Consider the following 18,403-nt stretch of genomic DNA (forward strand, 5'->3'; position numbering starts at 1 on the left):
CATCCATCTTAAAATACGCTTTACAGTTAGCGTACCTATTAGTCTAGTTGGAATCGCTCCCTTTGATATGTAAACTTTTGCCGAGTTTATCGAACACGTCATTCTTGCACATTATTTTAAGAGATCTGAGATAGTGACAAAACCGATTGTTTCTTTTAGAGTTAGTGTCAGTTTTCTCTTTTTCAAACCTGCATATCGCCCGGCAGGACGACCAGTAGTCTAACGCGAGGGCTCTCCTGTCCAGTGTGGCGCCTGGGCTTAGATGAGTTGATATGCTATCATGCCGTTTGACTATTCTGTCTCTATCTCTGTAATAGAAAGCAATTGTTAGGTAGGTATTTCTTTATTCAATATTTATTACAGACACCACTTTTCCATTTTGTCGTTGTCCTTAAAAATTACATTGATACAACGAGTTTGGTTCTCTTTTTCGGTGTTCATAGAAAACTATAAGAAACGGGGACCAAGAGAAATACACCAAGCAAACAACTGCTTAGGTATATTGTGAATGCAATATGGTCCATCAATGTTTTTGCGATTGTGTTAACATTGTTACTATAATAAATGACAAGCTATTAATAATGATAACCTCCTTACAAAGCTGCAATCGCTCGAAATAAGGAGAATCACTAGGTGACGTCTAATAATGATTTGAAAGTATGTTTTATCACCATCTTGCCTTCACGTTTGTTATTTCAAGTTCCAGAAATACATACTTATATTTTGTAATTATTATAATACCAACCTTTGCACCGCCATACTAGTTGGTCTCACATACAACTCTTCATTGTATTGTAAGCACTTCTGTGTGTTGCAAATCGATCTGACTACAAACGTTTTCGATATATCATCAGCAACATCGTGGCTTTTGTTGTAATAGTTAAAGTTTTCGAATTCTGAAGAACTATCACATTCAGTAGAGTACCACGGTTGTGAACAAATATTCATCTTTGTATCTGGTCTTAGACGTCCAAAACAATCTGCTGCAGATATGTTGTCAAAAATATTAGCTACTTCTTCTAGTTCACGGGTTTGACTATGTTTATTTTTTTCCTGTGTCCCATTTTGAGAAGTCATTAAAAAGCTTGGTATATTCCACCATACATGCCACAAGTCGGAAGGAAACCTGATGTGTAGCAATTGCGATTGTCGTTCCATAAAATATTTCCACAATGTGTCCCCCAACTGTATACTTTCACATGCTATGTTACGTTCATCTTGGTTTTCCGATGCAGCCCACGATAGACTTGACGATTCATCACATAAAGCCTCTATATTTTGCGAATTTTCTTCTATTTGTCTAGTCCCTTGTGTGTGGGTAGTTGCATAAAATTGAAGGCAATTTATGGTTTTCCTGATGTCCCCTTTGTATAAGTCTAACAATACTGAGCCTAGGCCTGGCCAACATGTGCCACTATCAGCTAAGCACATTATGTCTAGCCATGTGCCAAGCATTCTGGGTAAAAGTGGCTTCATAGTCATAATTTTCGCGCTCTGCAAAAACCTTTGAAGATGCGGACAAATTAAGGAACTTGTAACTAATATAACTGGCCGTTTGGAATATTGGACTAATTGACTAATAGCAGAGCAAAAGCCATCATCTTGATCAAACACAATGTCGGCATCATCAATCAAAATAAGTGACATTCCAGTCCTAGTAGTTTCTTGGCTATTAGTTGACTGACTGCCTGTATCATTTTTTGGTTTCGTTAATACAACATCTTTAACTTTTTTGGGCCTTCCTCGTTTCTTAGTTTTTATAGTTAAATCAACTTCAGCTATCTCCTGGGATTTTTGAGAATTTTCGGTGCTAGTACCTTTTCCTCTATTGACTTTGTGGGACTGGGTAGCCTCTTGTAAATCCTGTAACATTATTTTTCCGTTTCTCTTACTACTGGCATTCACTTCAATGACTTTGATGGCTAGATCTGCAGCTACCGCATAAACACAAGAGGTTTTCCCACAACCAGTAGGACCAGTCAAGATGAGAAGATTATCAATAATCTTTACACTATCTCTGCTATCTGTATCCGAATGGTAGAAATCAGACGAGTCAGAGTCAGCACCATTAGTTTTTCGCTTATCGTCATTTGCAGACCAAGATTCTAACCATTTTTTTAATTCTTTTGTGGTTTCAAAGTTTCCAATGATTTGACTAGTAACCATAGGCTTATATTTGTCTGTCCAATTCAATTTATCCACTTGGACTTTATTAATATCTACTGTATTATTCATTATTTCTATGCTGTTTTCGAATTCAGGAAAGTTGTTGCAGTCTCCAAACTCTCCTTTGCTTTTTTCTTTCAATAGTTGGTATGTACGGTAAACTGGAAATTTAGGATATGATAGTTTAATATTTTGCAAAACTTTCCTTATGCTGCTATCTGGTTGTGCAACATGTGAATTATTTGCAGGTTTTTCAGGGCTTAGTATAGCCTTGAATAATTTATCACTGCACTTCACGGGGCTCACATCAGGTGACTCGCATCTGAATGGATTAATGATTGGGCTGCTAGATATATCATCCATAGAGTCTTCCATTTGCTGTACATGGACAACTATGGAAAAACAATTACCTTCTGTCTCAACTTGTTTGAGTTGTTTTGCAATTTTCTTTAATTTTTCTGGCACCCCACTCTGAAGAAATCTCTGTTTTGCTTCTAATGCTGCCGGGTCTAACTGTGGTTTAGGTGCAAATATGGGAGCCAACTTAACATTGGTATTTTTATTAGCATCATTCTTTTTTGTAGATTTCTTAATATCTTTTTTGTTTGGCTTCATTTGTATTGTTCCATCACTTGTCTTGGATTTAAGTTCTTTGATCAATTTTGGAGTATCACTTTGTTTTTTCTTTTTTGGAGTAAATATATTATACTCTTCATCTGAGCTAGATAAGAGAAAATCGTCTTTATATTGTATAGGCTTTTTAACATTTCGCTTTGGCCTTTCATTTCTAATTTCATTTGCTTCTAAAGATTCGTTCAGACATTCAGTGTTTTTAACAATCTGAGTGTTTTCTTCTTTAGAGAGTTGCTCGCGCTTTCGTTTTCTCGACTCATTTTTAGTTTCTGCAGGAGTATTGTTTACGACAGACTCGTTTTTATTATCTGCAGCTGCAGATATATCAGTTACAATGGACTCATTATTATTTTTAGTGGGAGTGTAAGATGAGCCTACATCTCTGATTTCTTCACATGTATTCTTATCTTCTAAGTCGAGAGATTTTTTATCATTTAAACTTAATTTCTTCTTTTTTAGTTTCTTCTTGTTTCTGGCTCCAAACTTGACTTTTATTATAGGACTCATTTCATTGTTATCAGTGGTAACAGGTGGTGAGGAATCGCTATCCTTATCAATCTTTTTAAAATAACAAAGCATATTTTCCTTCTTTCTAATTGAAGGAGATAGCTTTTTGATAAATTCTAAATCTTCTTTGGGTACAAATTTTTCTTTTAAGCCGTTTGTAATATTTGACTTGCTGGTTGGTTCATCGAATATATTAATTAAATGGAGTGCACCATTGCTTTTTTTGGTTATTGGTAGTGTTTCAGGAAGTGCTGTTACATTATTAATTGTAGGCAATTTAATGTCTGCTACCTTTGTTGCTAATTTTGAATGTTCTTTTTTGGGTTTCACTTTCTTACTGCCATTATTAACTATCATATTAGTCAATCTTTCTGCTCTTTTATCCATTTTTCTTTTGATAGCTTCTTCCAGTAGTTCCTCTGTTTCCTTTTTCTTAAGAGATCCTTTTTGTTCTGCCATTTTTTGTAAAACTAAAAGCCTCTTAGCTTTAGTGTTTTTCTCTTCTGTTTTTAATTGTAGTTCAGCTTCATCGGTCGGTTTTTCTTTACCAGGTGAATTGCCTCCAATACTTTTATTTCTGGATTCCATCATCAATTTGAAAGCATTGGTATGCTTTTTATCTTGACTGTTAGGAGACTGTTTTTCTTTTTCAGTAATTTCTGTACATACATCTGGAATGTGTATAGGTTCATTTTTTTCCGGAACCTCCTTAAACAATGTTTTAATGGACTTGACATTTTCAACGTCTTTCTTTCTTCTCACCATTTTGGACAGATAATTCTTTGGTCTCTCTATATCATAAATATTTAGTTCTTCATTATTATTGATACTTGGAGATTTTATTTTTAAAGCGGTCTGAAATATGTGGGACACATTTATAACATCTGGATCTTCTTTGCCATCTCTTCTGAGTTTATATTTTTTTAACTTATTTTTAAGTGCTTTATTGCATTTATGTTTAAAACTATTTTCTTTATATCTTATTCCATGCCCTGTTTTATGCCTTATAGTAGCTAAATTTTTATTAATTCTATTACTTGGTTTTTCTTGCAGTTCCCAATCTCCGATAATTGGCGTAAGCACAGTGGACATTACTTAATCTGCAAACAGAAAAAATAGAATAAAGTTTTACATTAAATGTACATATAAAAAAACCAAAGAAACTCTAGGGAGTCTAGGGATATTACTATCCCCACTAATATTTAAAATGCAAAACTCACTCTGCCTATCACCTCTTCAAACCACTGACAAACTATTTCCACACCATTTCCATACCTACATTTGGAAATAGTTCCATCTAAATTGGTTCTGCGGTTTAACACTGAACAGGTAAAAGACAGAGATTACTTTCGCATTTAAAAGTAGTAGTAGTAAAAAAGTAAATTCCAATTTTGCATTATAATTTAGTGACAATATACTTTAGAATTCATCTGAATGTAAAGCCCGAGTGGAATACCATTTAAACAACTACATGAATAAGGAACAAAGAGGGTTTTCATTGTTTTATCAAACACTAAGGCCATTTGAAAATAAATTGCAGCGTATACAACAATATCCATTTTAAATGAATGAATACATTCTAAATCAATTATTTATTTCCTTTTTACTTCATCTTCCTCGCGTTGTCCCGGCATTTTTGCCATGGCTCATGGGAGCCTGGGGTCCGCTTGGCAACTAATCCCAGTAATTGGCGTGGGCACTAGTTTTTACGAAAGCGACTGCCACCTGACCTTCCAACCCAGAGGGTAAACTAGGCCCGTATTGGGATTAGTCCGGTTTCCTCACGATGTTTTCCTTCACCGAAAAGCGACTGGTAAATATCAAATGATATTTCGTACATAAATTCCGAAAAACTCATTGGTACGAGCCGGGATTCGAACCCGCGACCTCCGGATTGCAAGTCGCACGCTCTTACCGCTAGGCCACCAGCGCTTCTATTATTTCCTTTTTACTTAAGTATGTAAAATTAATTATTAGGAAATATTTGTTATTTTGGTGATTACCTAAATTGGAATTTGATTTATATCTAAGATATACAAGCATATATTACAGAGTTCCTTTCAGTATAAAGGTAAATTTTTAAATAACTAACTTTTTAAATCTTTGACATGAATCTGAATTATAAAAAATTTGCAGGAAACAATAGTAGAGTGGCACACAGAATCATCAGAAGCATGCATTGCAAATTGACGCATCCAAATCACACAGAGAACTTATCAATTAAATTGAAGTCAAAGAAATCCTGGCATGGAATCATCAATCATCATGTTAAAAACACAATAAGTAACTGTTTTTTGCCAAAACAGCAATTTTTTATAGTAGCTACATAAATATGTGCTCTGAAATTATTTATTTTTGGATTTACGTGGTGCCTAATGCATCATAACACTAAAATCTAATAAGATGAGATCAAATTTAGCAGCCATTGCAAGATAAAACTGTTATAGGTTACACCAAAGGATTAAAACGAGAACACTTTGATATTTTGACATGAACCACACGAAAGCAACTGGGAAATGGTAAAATATTCTTCGTACTAGCCCTTTATTACCCTTTAAAACCAATGCATTATCAAAATAAGCCACGCATACTAAACAAATGAAAAACGGTTTCAGCTCAGCTTAGCTTAAACCAGAGTCAGTGTGTTACCTAGTTATTACAGAGTATACGAGTAGAATCAAGTAATTAACACGTACACAATTATCGGTGTCGTTTTCTTTCCGTCATCACATAAAATAAATTCATAATTTTCTAACACAACAACAACTAAAACAGCAAAATTGGCGGTAAACAAAACTGTCAAGACTGTGAAGACTGTCAAGTGTGTAGTGAAATGTCACTGACCGCGGGCGAAGCGATCACATGGTTTGTCAAATATGCTATTTAAGCTACTTTTAAAAACACGTTCAGTGGCACGTACAAAAGGCGTACTTAACCTGCTTACTGCCAACCATGAAGTTATAATGTTAAGGTCCGTGCTGCCAACATCGAAAACCCGAAAATCAATATCTGCCTCTCTATCGCTCTTGATTATAAGAACGACCGAGGGGCAAATTTATAACGTTTTCCGAGTTTTCGTTGTTGATGGTGGGCCCTCTGTTTCTATTATTTTATTTCTCAATCAAGCTGTCTTGAAACAGAAATAAAATCTTTAATTTAATCAACCTGCTTAAAATCTACGAATCCAAAGAACAGTGAACTGACAGAAACTGTCAAATAATTAAAAATCGTATTTTTCGATCGATTTGGTGGTCGTGCCACTGCCAGTGTGAGTGCCCGAAAACCTTAAAAAATTGGCAAAATGGCATCAAACGCACTGAAAAACTCTATAATTCGTCACGCTGGGGTAAATATCACCATTCGATTATGACTTATGATAGAACTTCAAACCTATAATGTTCACCTTAGTACCTAGCTGTCAAATGCCTGTTATGTAAAAGATTTACCTATGATTATTTTACATAGACACCAACAGAAATGATAGATAAATGTATTTCAGGCGAGAGGTTACGCTCAGGCCGCCCAGGCTGCCGTGAGGCAGCAGGCTGCTACCCTACAGTTCGGTACGACCCAGAACAACACATTCGTTGCTGCTTTGGACAACGGGTCTCCAGTCACAAGGGTGACTGTAGCCTTCAAGTAAGGATTTTACTATGACGATATTTCTCTGACTTTGTTAAAAGCTGAGTCAAGTTCTAGGTGGTCATGGTTAACTTGAGAAATGTTAGGAAATTTCAAGGTTAAGTGTTACAAAAACTTAAAAACATGGGATACTGAATCTGTTGGAGAAAAGGACTGTTGAACAGCATACTATTGTTGTATAACAACCTAACTCTTAAGATTGGTTAAACTAAGCAATGTTAGTTTAAACTAACACAATTATTAAGACTAATTTAAATATAAAACTAAACTTAATTACTTGCACTTACTTTTATTATTTGGCCTGTTGTTTGAAATGAATATGTTGGGCCAAATAATAAAACTAAGTGCATGTGATTAAGTCCTGTTCACATTCTAATGCTACTTCATAAGCACCGCTGTGTTACTTGTAAGAAAACATAGCTTGGCTTAGCTCTAGTGGAAAAGCAGCCTTACCACATGCTTGAAAATCAATACTTTTGTGCCTTCTCGTTTGCTGGCTTCTACAAAGGGCAAAATCATCATAAAACTTTATTTTTCTCTGTAAATTAGTCAGATCATTTTCTTTGTTGTATTGTTCCTTACCTCAACAAAATTCAAAATAATTATGTTGGTTGTAAATTAACAAGTTGATAATGTTATAGGGGTTATGTGTTATTTTGTGTTCTCTTTTGTTAGTTTTTAAGTTTGTTATTGTGCTAATAAATGCTTTTTCTTTCTTTCTTTCTTTCTTATAGGGCTGGCTCCCGATTTGAGGCTCCGACTGAGCTTGGTCTGACGCATGTCCTGCGCACAGCGGCTGGACAGAGCACCGGGTGTGCCAGTGGCTTCATCATCGCTCGTAAACTGGCCCAGCATGGAGCCTGTGTCACTTGCTCTGGTGATCGCGAGTTCATCTATTACACACTTGAGGTGAGGGACAGGGAAAGAGAGATTATAAAATTGGATATAGATGTCAAATATTTAAAAAAAATCAAACAATGACTCTGGTGTTTAGGCTAGATTTGAGCTAGTCACAGCTTTCATAGCCTTTATCATTATTCCTTTAATAACGGTAATTTTTTTTAGTTCTAAAAATAATGAGAAGTGTTCTTTGTTGAACAATAATAATTTCTGAATTTAGTTGTGTTAGCTAAGTTATTGCACTATTACTTTGCTCATATTAAAAGAGCTCACATTATCATTATACAATACACTTGTGTACATAATTAAAGCATAAAAAAAATACAACAAAATTAAATGTTTATAAACAAGCATAGTATAAGGCAGGGATCGGAACCGGTTTTTTGCAAAAACTTAGAAATAACCATATTTTTCGAATTATTTTATACTCGAAATGTAGGACTCAGTTGTGTTTTTAGGTTACGACTTCGTATTATTAGATTGCCCAATTAGAAATGAAGTAATTAGCAAAGAACGAAAAACTACCGTTTCCGTTCCCATACAAAAAATACCGGTATCCGATCCCTGGTATAAGGTACACATTTATACCCCTTTTTTCAGATTAGAAATTTTAAACCTCAAAAGTAGTGGTAACTTTTTTCCTCCAAAATGAAATCTGAGTACTATGCACTGAATTAAAACTAGCTACAATAGTTATAATGGTCAACAAAATAACTCCTTAAGTGCCACTTCAGTGTGACAGTGTGACAAAGCCTTTACAGTGACCACCATAATATATTCTTTTCTCCCTAGACGACAAAGGAAAACTTGAGCCCGGCTCTGGAGTGCCTGAACAACCTGATCTCCAGCCAGGAGTTCAGGCCCTGGGAGCTCAGCGACAACGTGCCCCGTCTGAAATACGACATTGTTGCCCTCGCGCCTCAGGTAATTAAACCTACCTGTAATTTTCGCCTATATGGAAATAACACTTTCTTCATGACCAGGCTCAAATTAATTACAGTCAAAACCTTTTATAACGATTTCACACCGCTGTACTGGCCCCTGTCATGCCTCATTATTATTGCCCGTAAAGCCAGTCCCTATTATACGTCAATGGTTCGGATAAGTAACAAACTGACTGAAAAGAAATGAGAAAGCGGGCTTTGGGTTTCGATTATACTGCATATACGTGTACCTATTTTGTTTTTGAGAAATACAATAGACCCTAAACTCGAGTTGTTTTTGTTTACTTTTGCGATCTTGATGACTTTAGTGTGCCAGATGTGGGAAGGGGATACTGCCCTCACCTATTCAAATGTTTACAATACGGCTGGTCGTTCTAACAGATATAATTCTCCGAAAATATCAGTTAAATGTAGTCGCTTAAAGAGATATGTTGTAATAAGCGATGTCGTAAAAAGCGGTGTTATTTATAAGGCGGTCTAATAGACATCAGCCGGGACCTTTGATTTTGGTCAATATAACCGGTATCATTAAGACGGCGCGCGAACTCGTATACGATTTTATGTACATTGCGGACCATTGAGGTTACATCGACTCAGCCGACCGATCAAATGACATGAAATATGATAATGAAACTCGCATGCGAGTTCTCGCACCGTCTAAATGAGCCCTAAAGGTACACGAGGTTGAAAATGTTCCGAACAGATTTGTGAAGAGCATTTTAGGGCTGTGTCTTTGTTTTGGTTCGACATGACGTATTTTATGTTGCTACGCTGTATTTTATATTGCATAGTAGACAGCGCAAAACATTTTCTAATGTAGGGTAAAACACCCACAGTTAAAACAGTACAATTACATTTTAAAGTGTTATATTATATATTTTTATATGAAAGGTGCGCGCCGTAGACCTTCTCCACAAGGCAGCGTTCCGCAGAGGCCTGGGCAACTCACTGTTCATCTCGCCGAAGAAGATCGGTAACATCTCTTCGGAGTCCCTGCAGCACTACGCCGCCTCTACCCTCACCCCGGCGCGTTGCGCTGTCGCCGTAGTCGGCGAAAACAAGGTAGGTCTGATTTCAAAGGCCACGGAGACTTCATTTCATAGTGTTTAAAGTGTTAAAAAAAACTCGAGGTCCATGTGAACAAATGAGTTTAGGGAGATCGAACTACTCTCCATTTATAGTGTTTTGTTTTTAGGGTTCCGTACCCCAAGGGTAAAAACGGGACCCTATTACTAAGACTCCGCTGTCCGTCCGTCCGTCCGTCTGTCACCAGGCTGTATCTCACGAACCGTGATAGCTAGACAGTTGAAATTTTCACAGATGATGTATTTCTGTTGCCGCTATAACAACAAATACTAAGAACAGAATAAAATAAAGATTTAAGTGGGGCTCCCATACAACAAACGTGATTTTTGACCGAAGTTCGGACTCGCAACGTCGGGCGGGATCACTACTTGGATGGGTGACCGTTTTTTTGCTTGTTTTGCTCTATTTTTGTTGATGGTGCGGAACCCTCCGTGCGCGAGTCCGACTCGTACTTGGCCGGTTTTTATTAGTTCTGTCCCATCGACTTAACAGGAAAGCAATTGTTAGGTTGACGGCAAAACACGGTAGCAAAAAGCCGTTAGAGATTTAGAAGGTCCAAGGTATAATCTTTCATCAAATACCTAATAAGTATATACTATACGTGAAGATGGTTGGACACGTGAGTGTCGTGGGTGGCATAATTTCTATTGCACCGCAATTTCAATAAATCATTCTTATTCAATATTTATATTGGGTGTCCCTAAAACCAACGCTAAGACTTAAAGGTTTTAAAGATTTTTTTATAAGAATCCTGGTTATAAAAGGTAAGTGTACAAAAGTGCTGATAGCTCAAAAACTCTGAAGTTTCCTTTAAGGGTAAATTTGCATAATCTTGTAACCCATCAGCTGTTTTTGATTTTATTCTTTTGGCTTAAACAATTGTATTGTTTTAGGAAACTGCCACCATGATCGCTCAGGCTCTGAAGCTGAACTCCTCCTCGGACGCTAAAGGCGAAGCTGGCAAGTACTTTGGCGGAGAACTGAGGTAGGTTTGAATTCCCATTTGTCCTTATCTCTTTCATGTGGGACGGGAAAAACTTGATTAGTGCATAATTGCATATTTATGTACCCCTGCCCATTTCTCAAAAGCTTGTAACTTGTAATCAGAGATCGGCGGGGGTGAGCTATTTACCTTATAATTTGACATGTCTTACGTCATATTATAAGGAAAATAGCTCACCCCGCCGATCTCTGCTTGTAATACAAGTGGAAGTCCTTTTCTAACAAGATGTCAAAAAGTGACATCCGCTTGTATTACAAGTTACAAGCTTTTGATAAACAGGGCACTGGCGCCTAGGGTTGCCAACCGTTCTATATTATATAGTATTGTACTATATTTTGGCTCTCTGTACTATATACTTTTGGAAAAATACATAGTACGCTAAAATACTATATTTCCGATTAAACTACACTTATGTTTAGTATTTTATTACACTTATGATTAGTATTTTATCTAAAAGTACTATATGCCTTATTCTTGAAAATACTATATTCCACCAAAAAATAGTTGGCAACCCTACTGGGGCCCGTTTCTCAAAAGCTTGTAGGTAACTTGTAATACAAGTGGATGTCACTTTTTGACAGCTTTTGTTAGAAAGGGACTTCCACTTGTATTACAAGCTTTTGATAAACGGGCCCCAGGTCGTTTCACGACAGCTGGCACGAATGGAATGAACGAAACTTTCATTGTGTGAGTGACACATGTATCGGTATACAGTCAGGAGCCGCCATTTAATTGGTTACTGTCATTCACACATGGATATTTTGCATTGCCAGCTCTTGTGCATTGAACTGTACTTCTGTCTTTCCTGTTCACTTAAAATTAAACTGGCACAACACAAAGAGTCTTAATCTGTCCTATCCCAATGGCTCAAATATGGGTCGTAATAATAAGGCGTCGAGACACAAAATAGATACAGTACAGAAATCAATCTACATACAAAGTGCGCTCGAGCAACGCACACATAGACGCTGCTCACGGACACGATATCTCGGACCGGTTGGGACCAGTGCGAGCGCGAGTGCCATCCGCTTGAGACACGCGTCTGTGAGCTTTTTTGTGCAATAATGGAGAAACAAAAAAAAAGTTATTATAACTGTTCAGTGGACGGTTATTTAAATTCAACATTAAACGGTGAGTTGTCGTTTTTTAAGCTACCAGTGGTTTCAGAGAGGTAAGTAGGTATCTGCTTGTACTTCGATGGTTCGTTTTAACGTTAAACAGAACAGTTAGGTAGGTAGATATGCACCCCGCTCCGGCCACTACTAGATACGAGTGCCACTATCACGATAGTTTTTTTGTGCATAAATCATAGTTGACAACCCTAGAGCGACCGCCGAGCGTAGGTATGAAAAGTGAAGTACATACATGTGATTGACTTCTGTACTGTATCTATTTTGTGGTCGAGAGGTCGTGGGATCGGTAACATTCGTTGGTTTCAGGAAGGAGAGCGGCGGTGACCTCGTGCACGTAGCCCTCGGGCTGCAGGGCGCCAAGGCCGGCACCCCGCAGTCGCTCGCCCTCGCCGTCGCCGCTAAAGGTAAATCAAGTTTCAACAACCAACTTATAGGAATTTTAGACACTTAATTAGCGCCACTTGCACCAACCACATCCCACTAATCCGGGGTTAAGCAGTTAAACCGTTAACCCAGTGTCAAATTGTACTGGTAACCATGGTAACTCCAGATTTAACCGGTTAACCCGGGTTAGTGCAAGTGGCCCTTAGTGACCTTGAGCCCAATTAGAACACAAACACACTATTGATTTCAAAATGATGTGATTTTGCTGTAATTCGCGCATGATAAATAAACGTAAAGCTTTTAATCGTAGGGAATGTTATTACGCGTCAAAAGTGTCTATACCGTTCTCCAATTGAAATACCTTTGGGGCGATGTTTTATATGCTATATACATACCGTGGAATCCGTTTAATATGACTCCGCCTATACTGACCAACCGCTTACTATGACGTAATTACTGTGCGAAGTTTGGTTTTCATATAAAATTCTTAGTGACAAAGTCCGATAAGATGACTTCGCTTATAGTGACAAACCGCTTACTATGACCTATAAATCGTATTTTCATGAAATGATGTCCGGTTATAATGACACGTACGCTGGTTTTCTGTTTTCGTGGCCGTCCCACGTCTTTCCCTGCGAGGACGTTAGTGCGTGCGTGGCGTATAAGTTGTTTTCGTTTTGATTCTCAGTGACAAGTTGATAAGTGGTACCAGGTTATTAAAACTCATTTCTTACAAGGGAATTCGAGATTAATTCGGAAAAAAATAATAAAAATAAGAAGTTAATCAACTATGTTTTATATGACATCCGCTTAGTATGACGTGTTTGTCACTTCCCTTCGATGTCATTATAAGCGGATTCTACTGTACATTCATAAAATTGTTTTTAGCTTTGGGCAACGGTCCGGTAACCAAGTGGGGCGCAGACAACTCTGTGCTCGGGAAGGCCATCGGCAACATCGGGCCGTTCGCGGCGGCCGGGTTCAACGTGGCGTATTCCGACAACGGACTCTATGGCGCTGTGCTGTCCGTGCCTAAGGACGAGGCCGCACAGGTAAGGCCTTGGTTCCCGGTCAAACGCTGTAGGCAACGCCGTAGCTTTAGCGGTCTTTATATTACTCCCAGTGGTCGCTGAATTGCTGTCGAATGTGACCCAGCATTTTTTTGTAAATAAACGACGTCATAGGTTCGAACGCTCACTCTAAAACGTTTTGAATACCCTGTGAAAAGGTCTGACTTCGATTTGCATTTAAGTGGAGTCCAGACGAGACAATTTTTCGCCGATCTGATGAAATTGTCCGATCGAATCAGGCGATTCCCCAATCAAATCAGCAGGTGCGGACACAAAAATGCCAATTTTCGAAGTTAGTATCTATGGAATTCAAATTGATGATTAAATTGTGTACGTGTGGACGCTAGATGAGATTGTGTTGTGGGTACTCAGACAACGATATATATATATATAATATACAAATACGTAAATACATAGAAAAACCCAAGACTCAGGAACAAATATCTGCGTTAATCACACAAATAAATCCCCTTATCTGGATTCGAACCCAGAACCGCGGCTTAACAGGCAGGGTCACTACCCACTAGGCCAGACCAGACCAGTCGTCATCACTACATAGTATAAAACAAAGTCGCTTCCCGCTGTCTGTCTGTATGCTTAGATCTTTAAAACTACGCAACGGATTTTGATGCGGTTTTTTTTTAATAGATAGAGTGATTCAAGTGGAAGGTTTATGTATAATTTGTTAACCCGTGCGAAGCCGGGGCGGGTCGCTAGTTAATACATATTACAATTTTATTTCAGGCCATCAAAGCAGTAGCGACAGCTATCCGCTCGCCGCTATCCGCCGACGCAGTGAAGGCCGCCAAGGCCCAGCTGAAGGTGCAGCTGCTGAGCGAGGCGGACGACGGCACCAACCTGGCAGAGGCCATCGCCGCGCAGGGCCTGCACACCGGCTCGGCCAGAAACCCCGCCGACCTGGCCGGCGCTGTTGACCAAGTTACGGCGTCCGATGTTTCACAGGTAATGTGAAGTGTTGTTTATTTCTAATTCCTAAAGGAACCACGCATCTCTGTCACTATAAGTGCTCATTGCGCAACTAAAGTGTCATTCAATAGAACTTGCCAACTATGTAAACAAACCGCCATACTAAAATTGACACTGAATGTCAATTTACTAGGAACTTTTGTTTACATAGTTAGCAAGTTCTATTGAATGACACTTTACGCATATATGGCGCAGCATCTGGTTGTGAAGTGTCATTCAATAGAACTTTCTAACAATTTTAACTATGTAAACAAACCGCCATACTAAAATTGACACTGAATGTCAATTTACTAGTAACTTTTGTTTACACAGCAAGTTCTATTGAATGACACTTTAGGTAATACACTCATGGACAAATTTAGAGGAACGCAAAAAAAAAAAGTTTAATTACCAATTTTGAAATTACTTTAGGTGCTGTAATCCAATAACTAAACCTTTTTTTTTGCGTTCCTCTAATTTTGTCCATGAGTATAGTTATATATCGCGCGCGCGCCGAAAACAGAGTTGGTGGTAACTACTGGGAATTATTTACCCAGTAGTTACCAGTGGTAATAGGTGGGAAAAAAATTCCCAGTAGTTACCACTGGTAACAACTTGGTGGTAACTAGTGGGAATAACCCCTACAAGATACAGTCACAGACTTTAATTGTTGAGCCATTTTAGGTTTACTTTAAATACATTAGACATTTCATACCATTAGTATTGATAACCAAATTAGCTTGAACCTTAGATGTCCCAACAAAGTCTACAACTATACAACAAACGGTGATGCTTTGGATGCTTTATGAATTCTTGGCATTCAAAGGGTTAACAATTTCTGTTTTGTTTCAGGCTGTTGCGGCTGCCGCTAAGAGCCCACTCACCATGGCCTCCGTTGGAAACCTGGCATTCACTCCATATGTCGACGAACTATAAGATAGTGCTACACCACCATAGAAAATGTGTATTGTTTTGAGGCGATAATTGAATGAGAACATCTTAGTAATCATGGAGCTATTTATTGTTTTCCTAAATAAATAAATGATTTGTTATAGGTATACCGTTTTATTTCTTAGTAACAGAAACTAAGTTCAGAACCAACCAATGCAAATTGTTTCCACTTTTTTATGAGCTATGTACAGTCAGCTGCAGAGAGAGGTGACCCCCCCTTGCAAACAAATTTCACAGCAAGCAATGTTTTTGCAGGGGAGTTGCCTATGCAACTCCACGCAACGCAACAGGCTCCACGGAAGACCAGCGCTATAGCATATATATTATGTTAGAGCATATGCTGAGTGGTGTCCATTTGTAGCCTCTATAGCAGCATCAATACTACGATTATTATTGCATGTTAGTTTAAGCTACAAATAGTTTTAACTGTTTAGTGTAAAAGATCTTCTTTCTTAAATTTATATGAGTGGTGCTGTATGTAGATGGTTTTTGCAATAAACGTTTTTCTATTCTATTCTATTCAACTGACTGTACATGCCAAGAGTGATGCTTCCTCGGAGACCCAGGACCCAGACTAAGTAGTAAGTAGCAAGATTAGTATAAATTTATAAAAATGGTTCATGTAAAATCTTCTTCCTTCAAATTACATACACACATGATTGCCAAATTTAATGTCAGGGGTTAAAACCTAGAAATACTTGTGCACAATTCATATTCAGAATTATGATACTACACCTGGATCATCAAAAAGGGTAGGATAAAGAAACACATTTATAATAACTCATTTATTGTACTTCAGCTTCTGTTAGCAGCATGTTAGGGATACCTTTTGTAATTGGGAATTGTCTGCCCGACTCCGGGCAAGTTAGGTGACCTTCTTCCACTTCAATTTCTAGTAAAACTCGATGAGCTTTCTTTAAAAACTCTTGATCTCCTTCTGTATTTTCTAGTGTTTTAGGTAATCCTTCACTGTGTCCTATACTATCAGCTGCATTCCATAACACTTGCCAATCCAATTTTGGTAATACACGCGACACAAATTCTGGATTAAAATCAACTTCTGTAATCTTAACATCTGTAGCGCTTATAGCAAGTGGATAGCCGGTTGTAACACCTTTCAAGCATTTCGACGTTAACATGTTGTGGGTTATAAGCTTCATTTTGTACTGAGCTGTTCTGGTTACAATAATATTTTTATTAAGATAAATACGGTAATTAAGTTTACAACTTCAACTTCATAAGTATTTTATTTATAATAATTAATGAATCAAGTAATAATACATTATCATTAATCTGAACTAAATTCCACCTGCTTTTTGATTTGACGTTCAATTGACATTGACAATCATTATTGAATTTTTTTATTTAGATTACATTCGGAATTAACGTTTTGCGAATACTATTTAGCACTTATTTGGGGTTTAATATATTTTTTTGTGGATTAAACTGATACATATATAAATATAATTAAGAATTTATATCAAACTTGGTAATCAACGGCTTGATATAATTTTTGTGCTTTATTAAAAATAGTGTGATTATCACATATAAAATGGTTTCTGAACAATTCTACTGTAGGCAGACGATAGCCCTATCACACCTACCTACCTTACGCGACCTTGGTACGGTGCGGTGGTGTGTTATGACTTTATGGTCGCGGTGCCGTACGGTAGTGTGTTATGACTATAATGTTTCTACTCTGTGTTCCCTCTTTCTATCTGTCATTTACAACAGTGTTGCCAGATCGTACCTTTTAGTACGGTTTTACGTACTATTTTTTTACCTTGCGTACCTTTTTTGTACGCAGCGTACATCGTACTAAAACCGTACCTTTTGATGTACAATTGTTTATCAACTTTTTTTTTCGTTATATTGGTTCAGGATGGTTTGTTCAGGGCAAAATATCTAATCTGACAACAATAGCCACCATAAAAAAGTACCATGTACTATAGAAAATACACGTTTCTTTAGTTGCAGTCGGCAGTTGTGTCTTTCTTACCTGTGCTTTGCTAATAGTAATAGTAATATCGTTTATTGCATACAATAGAATAGATCTTACAATGGAAAAAGATGACATGGCACCCTGATAGGTTATTGGCAATTATCCATAAAACTACATTAAATAATTTATGTGTAATATTATTCATATTGCTTTGTGATTGCTTCTAATGCAGTTGCTCGAGGAATAATAAAAACGCTAAAAGAAGTAAAAAAATGATAAAGAATTTGTTCTCGGGCTGTCAGGTACCTAAATCCTACTTTTATTATTAAAAAGGGAAGTTACATAATTATTGTTACTTATCTGCCAACTTGTTTATCTTACCAATCTTATTCAAATGCATTTCTTTTTAATTTATATACTTATGTACATTTGCAAATCCAGTAAAAAGTTACTTATACTTGGTCAAGCAGATCTTGTCAATAGAAAAAGGCGGCAAATTTGAAAAAGTTAGGCGCGAATGGTTATCGTCTCATAGAATGTTTTAATTGCGCGCCTTTTTTTACTGACAAGATTTGCTTGACCAGCTATAGTCATCTGAGTGTATTTCGTTTTATTTGGCATTATTATCCAGATTACAAAACTCAGGTAGTCAAAATTCAGCCAGCCATTTATAGCCGGTCAAACAACTTAGTCAGTATAAAATGGCGCGAAATTTAAGTTTTCTATTGGACCATAACCCTTCGCACCATTTTTTTTAGATTTGCCGCTTTTTTCAACTGACGGAAATGGCTTGACAAATTTTATTTTTCATGTACCTATATCAATGCAAACAAAATTGGTTAACTATGACGTGTACACTACACTTATAGTTGGTCAAACCAATTTGTCAGTCAGTAACAATCAGGAAAACTATACTCATCCACCCACCATACCCCCCACCCACATAGAAATATTGTTTCTGTAAGAAAATTTTACTAATAAAAAAATCGTACCTTTTTTATCAAAATCGTACCTTTTTTGACGTACGACTGTACATAAGCTGGAACAGCTCTGGCAACACTGATTTACAATGACAG

The 18,403-nt window shown here is 37.4% G+C and overlaps 3 protein-coding genes across 5 annotated transcripts; 1 reads left to right on the plus strand and 2 right to left on the minus strand.

Annotated features, from left to right (window-relative positions):
- LOC134651906 (enhanced level of genomic instability 1) lies at positions 1-6,109 on the minus strand. Of its 3 annotated transcripts, none has more exons than XM_063507010.1 (3): positions 6,003-6,109; positions 746-4,406; positions 1-308 (listed from the first exon to the last, which is right to left on the minus strand). In XM_063507010.1, the coding sequence occupies exons 2-3, from the start codon at positions 4,396-4,398 to the stop codon at positions 44-46; spliced, it is 3,918 nt and encodes a 1,305-aa protein (XP_063363080.1). In that variant the 5' UTR covers positions 4,399-4,406; positions 6,003-6,109; the 3' UTR covers positions 1-43. The 3 variants fall into 3 exon arrangements, with proteins under 3 accessions (XP_063363080.1, XP_063363081.1, XP_063363079.1); XM_063507011.1 differs by lacking the exon at positions 6,003-6,109 and adding an exon at positions 5,672-5,847; XM_063507009.1 differs by lacking the exon at positions 6,003-6,109 and having other exon boundaries at positions 746-4,439.
- A 385-nt stretch (positions 6,110-6,494) lies between these two features.
- Positions 6,495-15,488, plus strand: LOC134652456 (cytochrome b-c1 complex subunit 2, mitochondrial). The gene is made up of 10 exons (XM_063507646.1): positions 6,495-6,652; positions 6,806-6,945; positions 7,683-7,857; positions 8,641-8,772; positions 9,684-9,854; positions 10,772-10,863; positions 12,321-12,418; positions 13,287-13,450; positions 14,213-14,431; positions 15,287-15,488. Exons 1-10 carry the CDS (start codon positions 6,608-6,610, stop codon positions 15,368-15,370), a joined length of 1,320 nt encoding a protein of 439 aa, XP_063363716.1. The 5' UTR covers positions 6,495-6,607; the 3' UTR covers positions 15,371-15,488.
- Positions 15,489-16,155: 667 nt separating this feature from the next.
- Positions 16,156-16,641, minus strand: LOC134652203 (multifunctional methyltransferase subunit TRM112-like protein). The gene has a single exon (XM_063507371.1). The coding sequence runs from the start codon at positions 16,543-16,545 to the stop codon at positions 16,171-16,173; it is 375 nt and encodes a 124-aa protein (XP_063363441.1). The 5' UTR covers positions 16,546-16,641; the 3' UTR covers positions 16,156-16,170.
- Positions 16,642-18,403: the final 1,762 nt, after the last annotated feature.

The sequence above is a fragment of the Cydia amplana genome, chromosome 11 (assembly GCF_948474715.1).
Source record: "Cydia amplana chromosome 11, ilCydAmpl1.1, whole genome shotgun sequence".
Lineage (NCBI taxonomy): Eukaryota > Metazoa > Arthropoda > Insecta > Lepidoptera > Tortricidae > Cydia > Cydia amplana.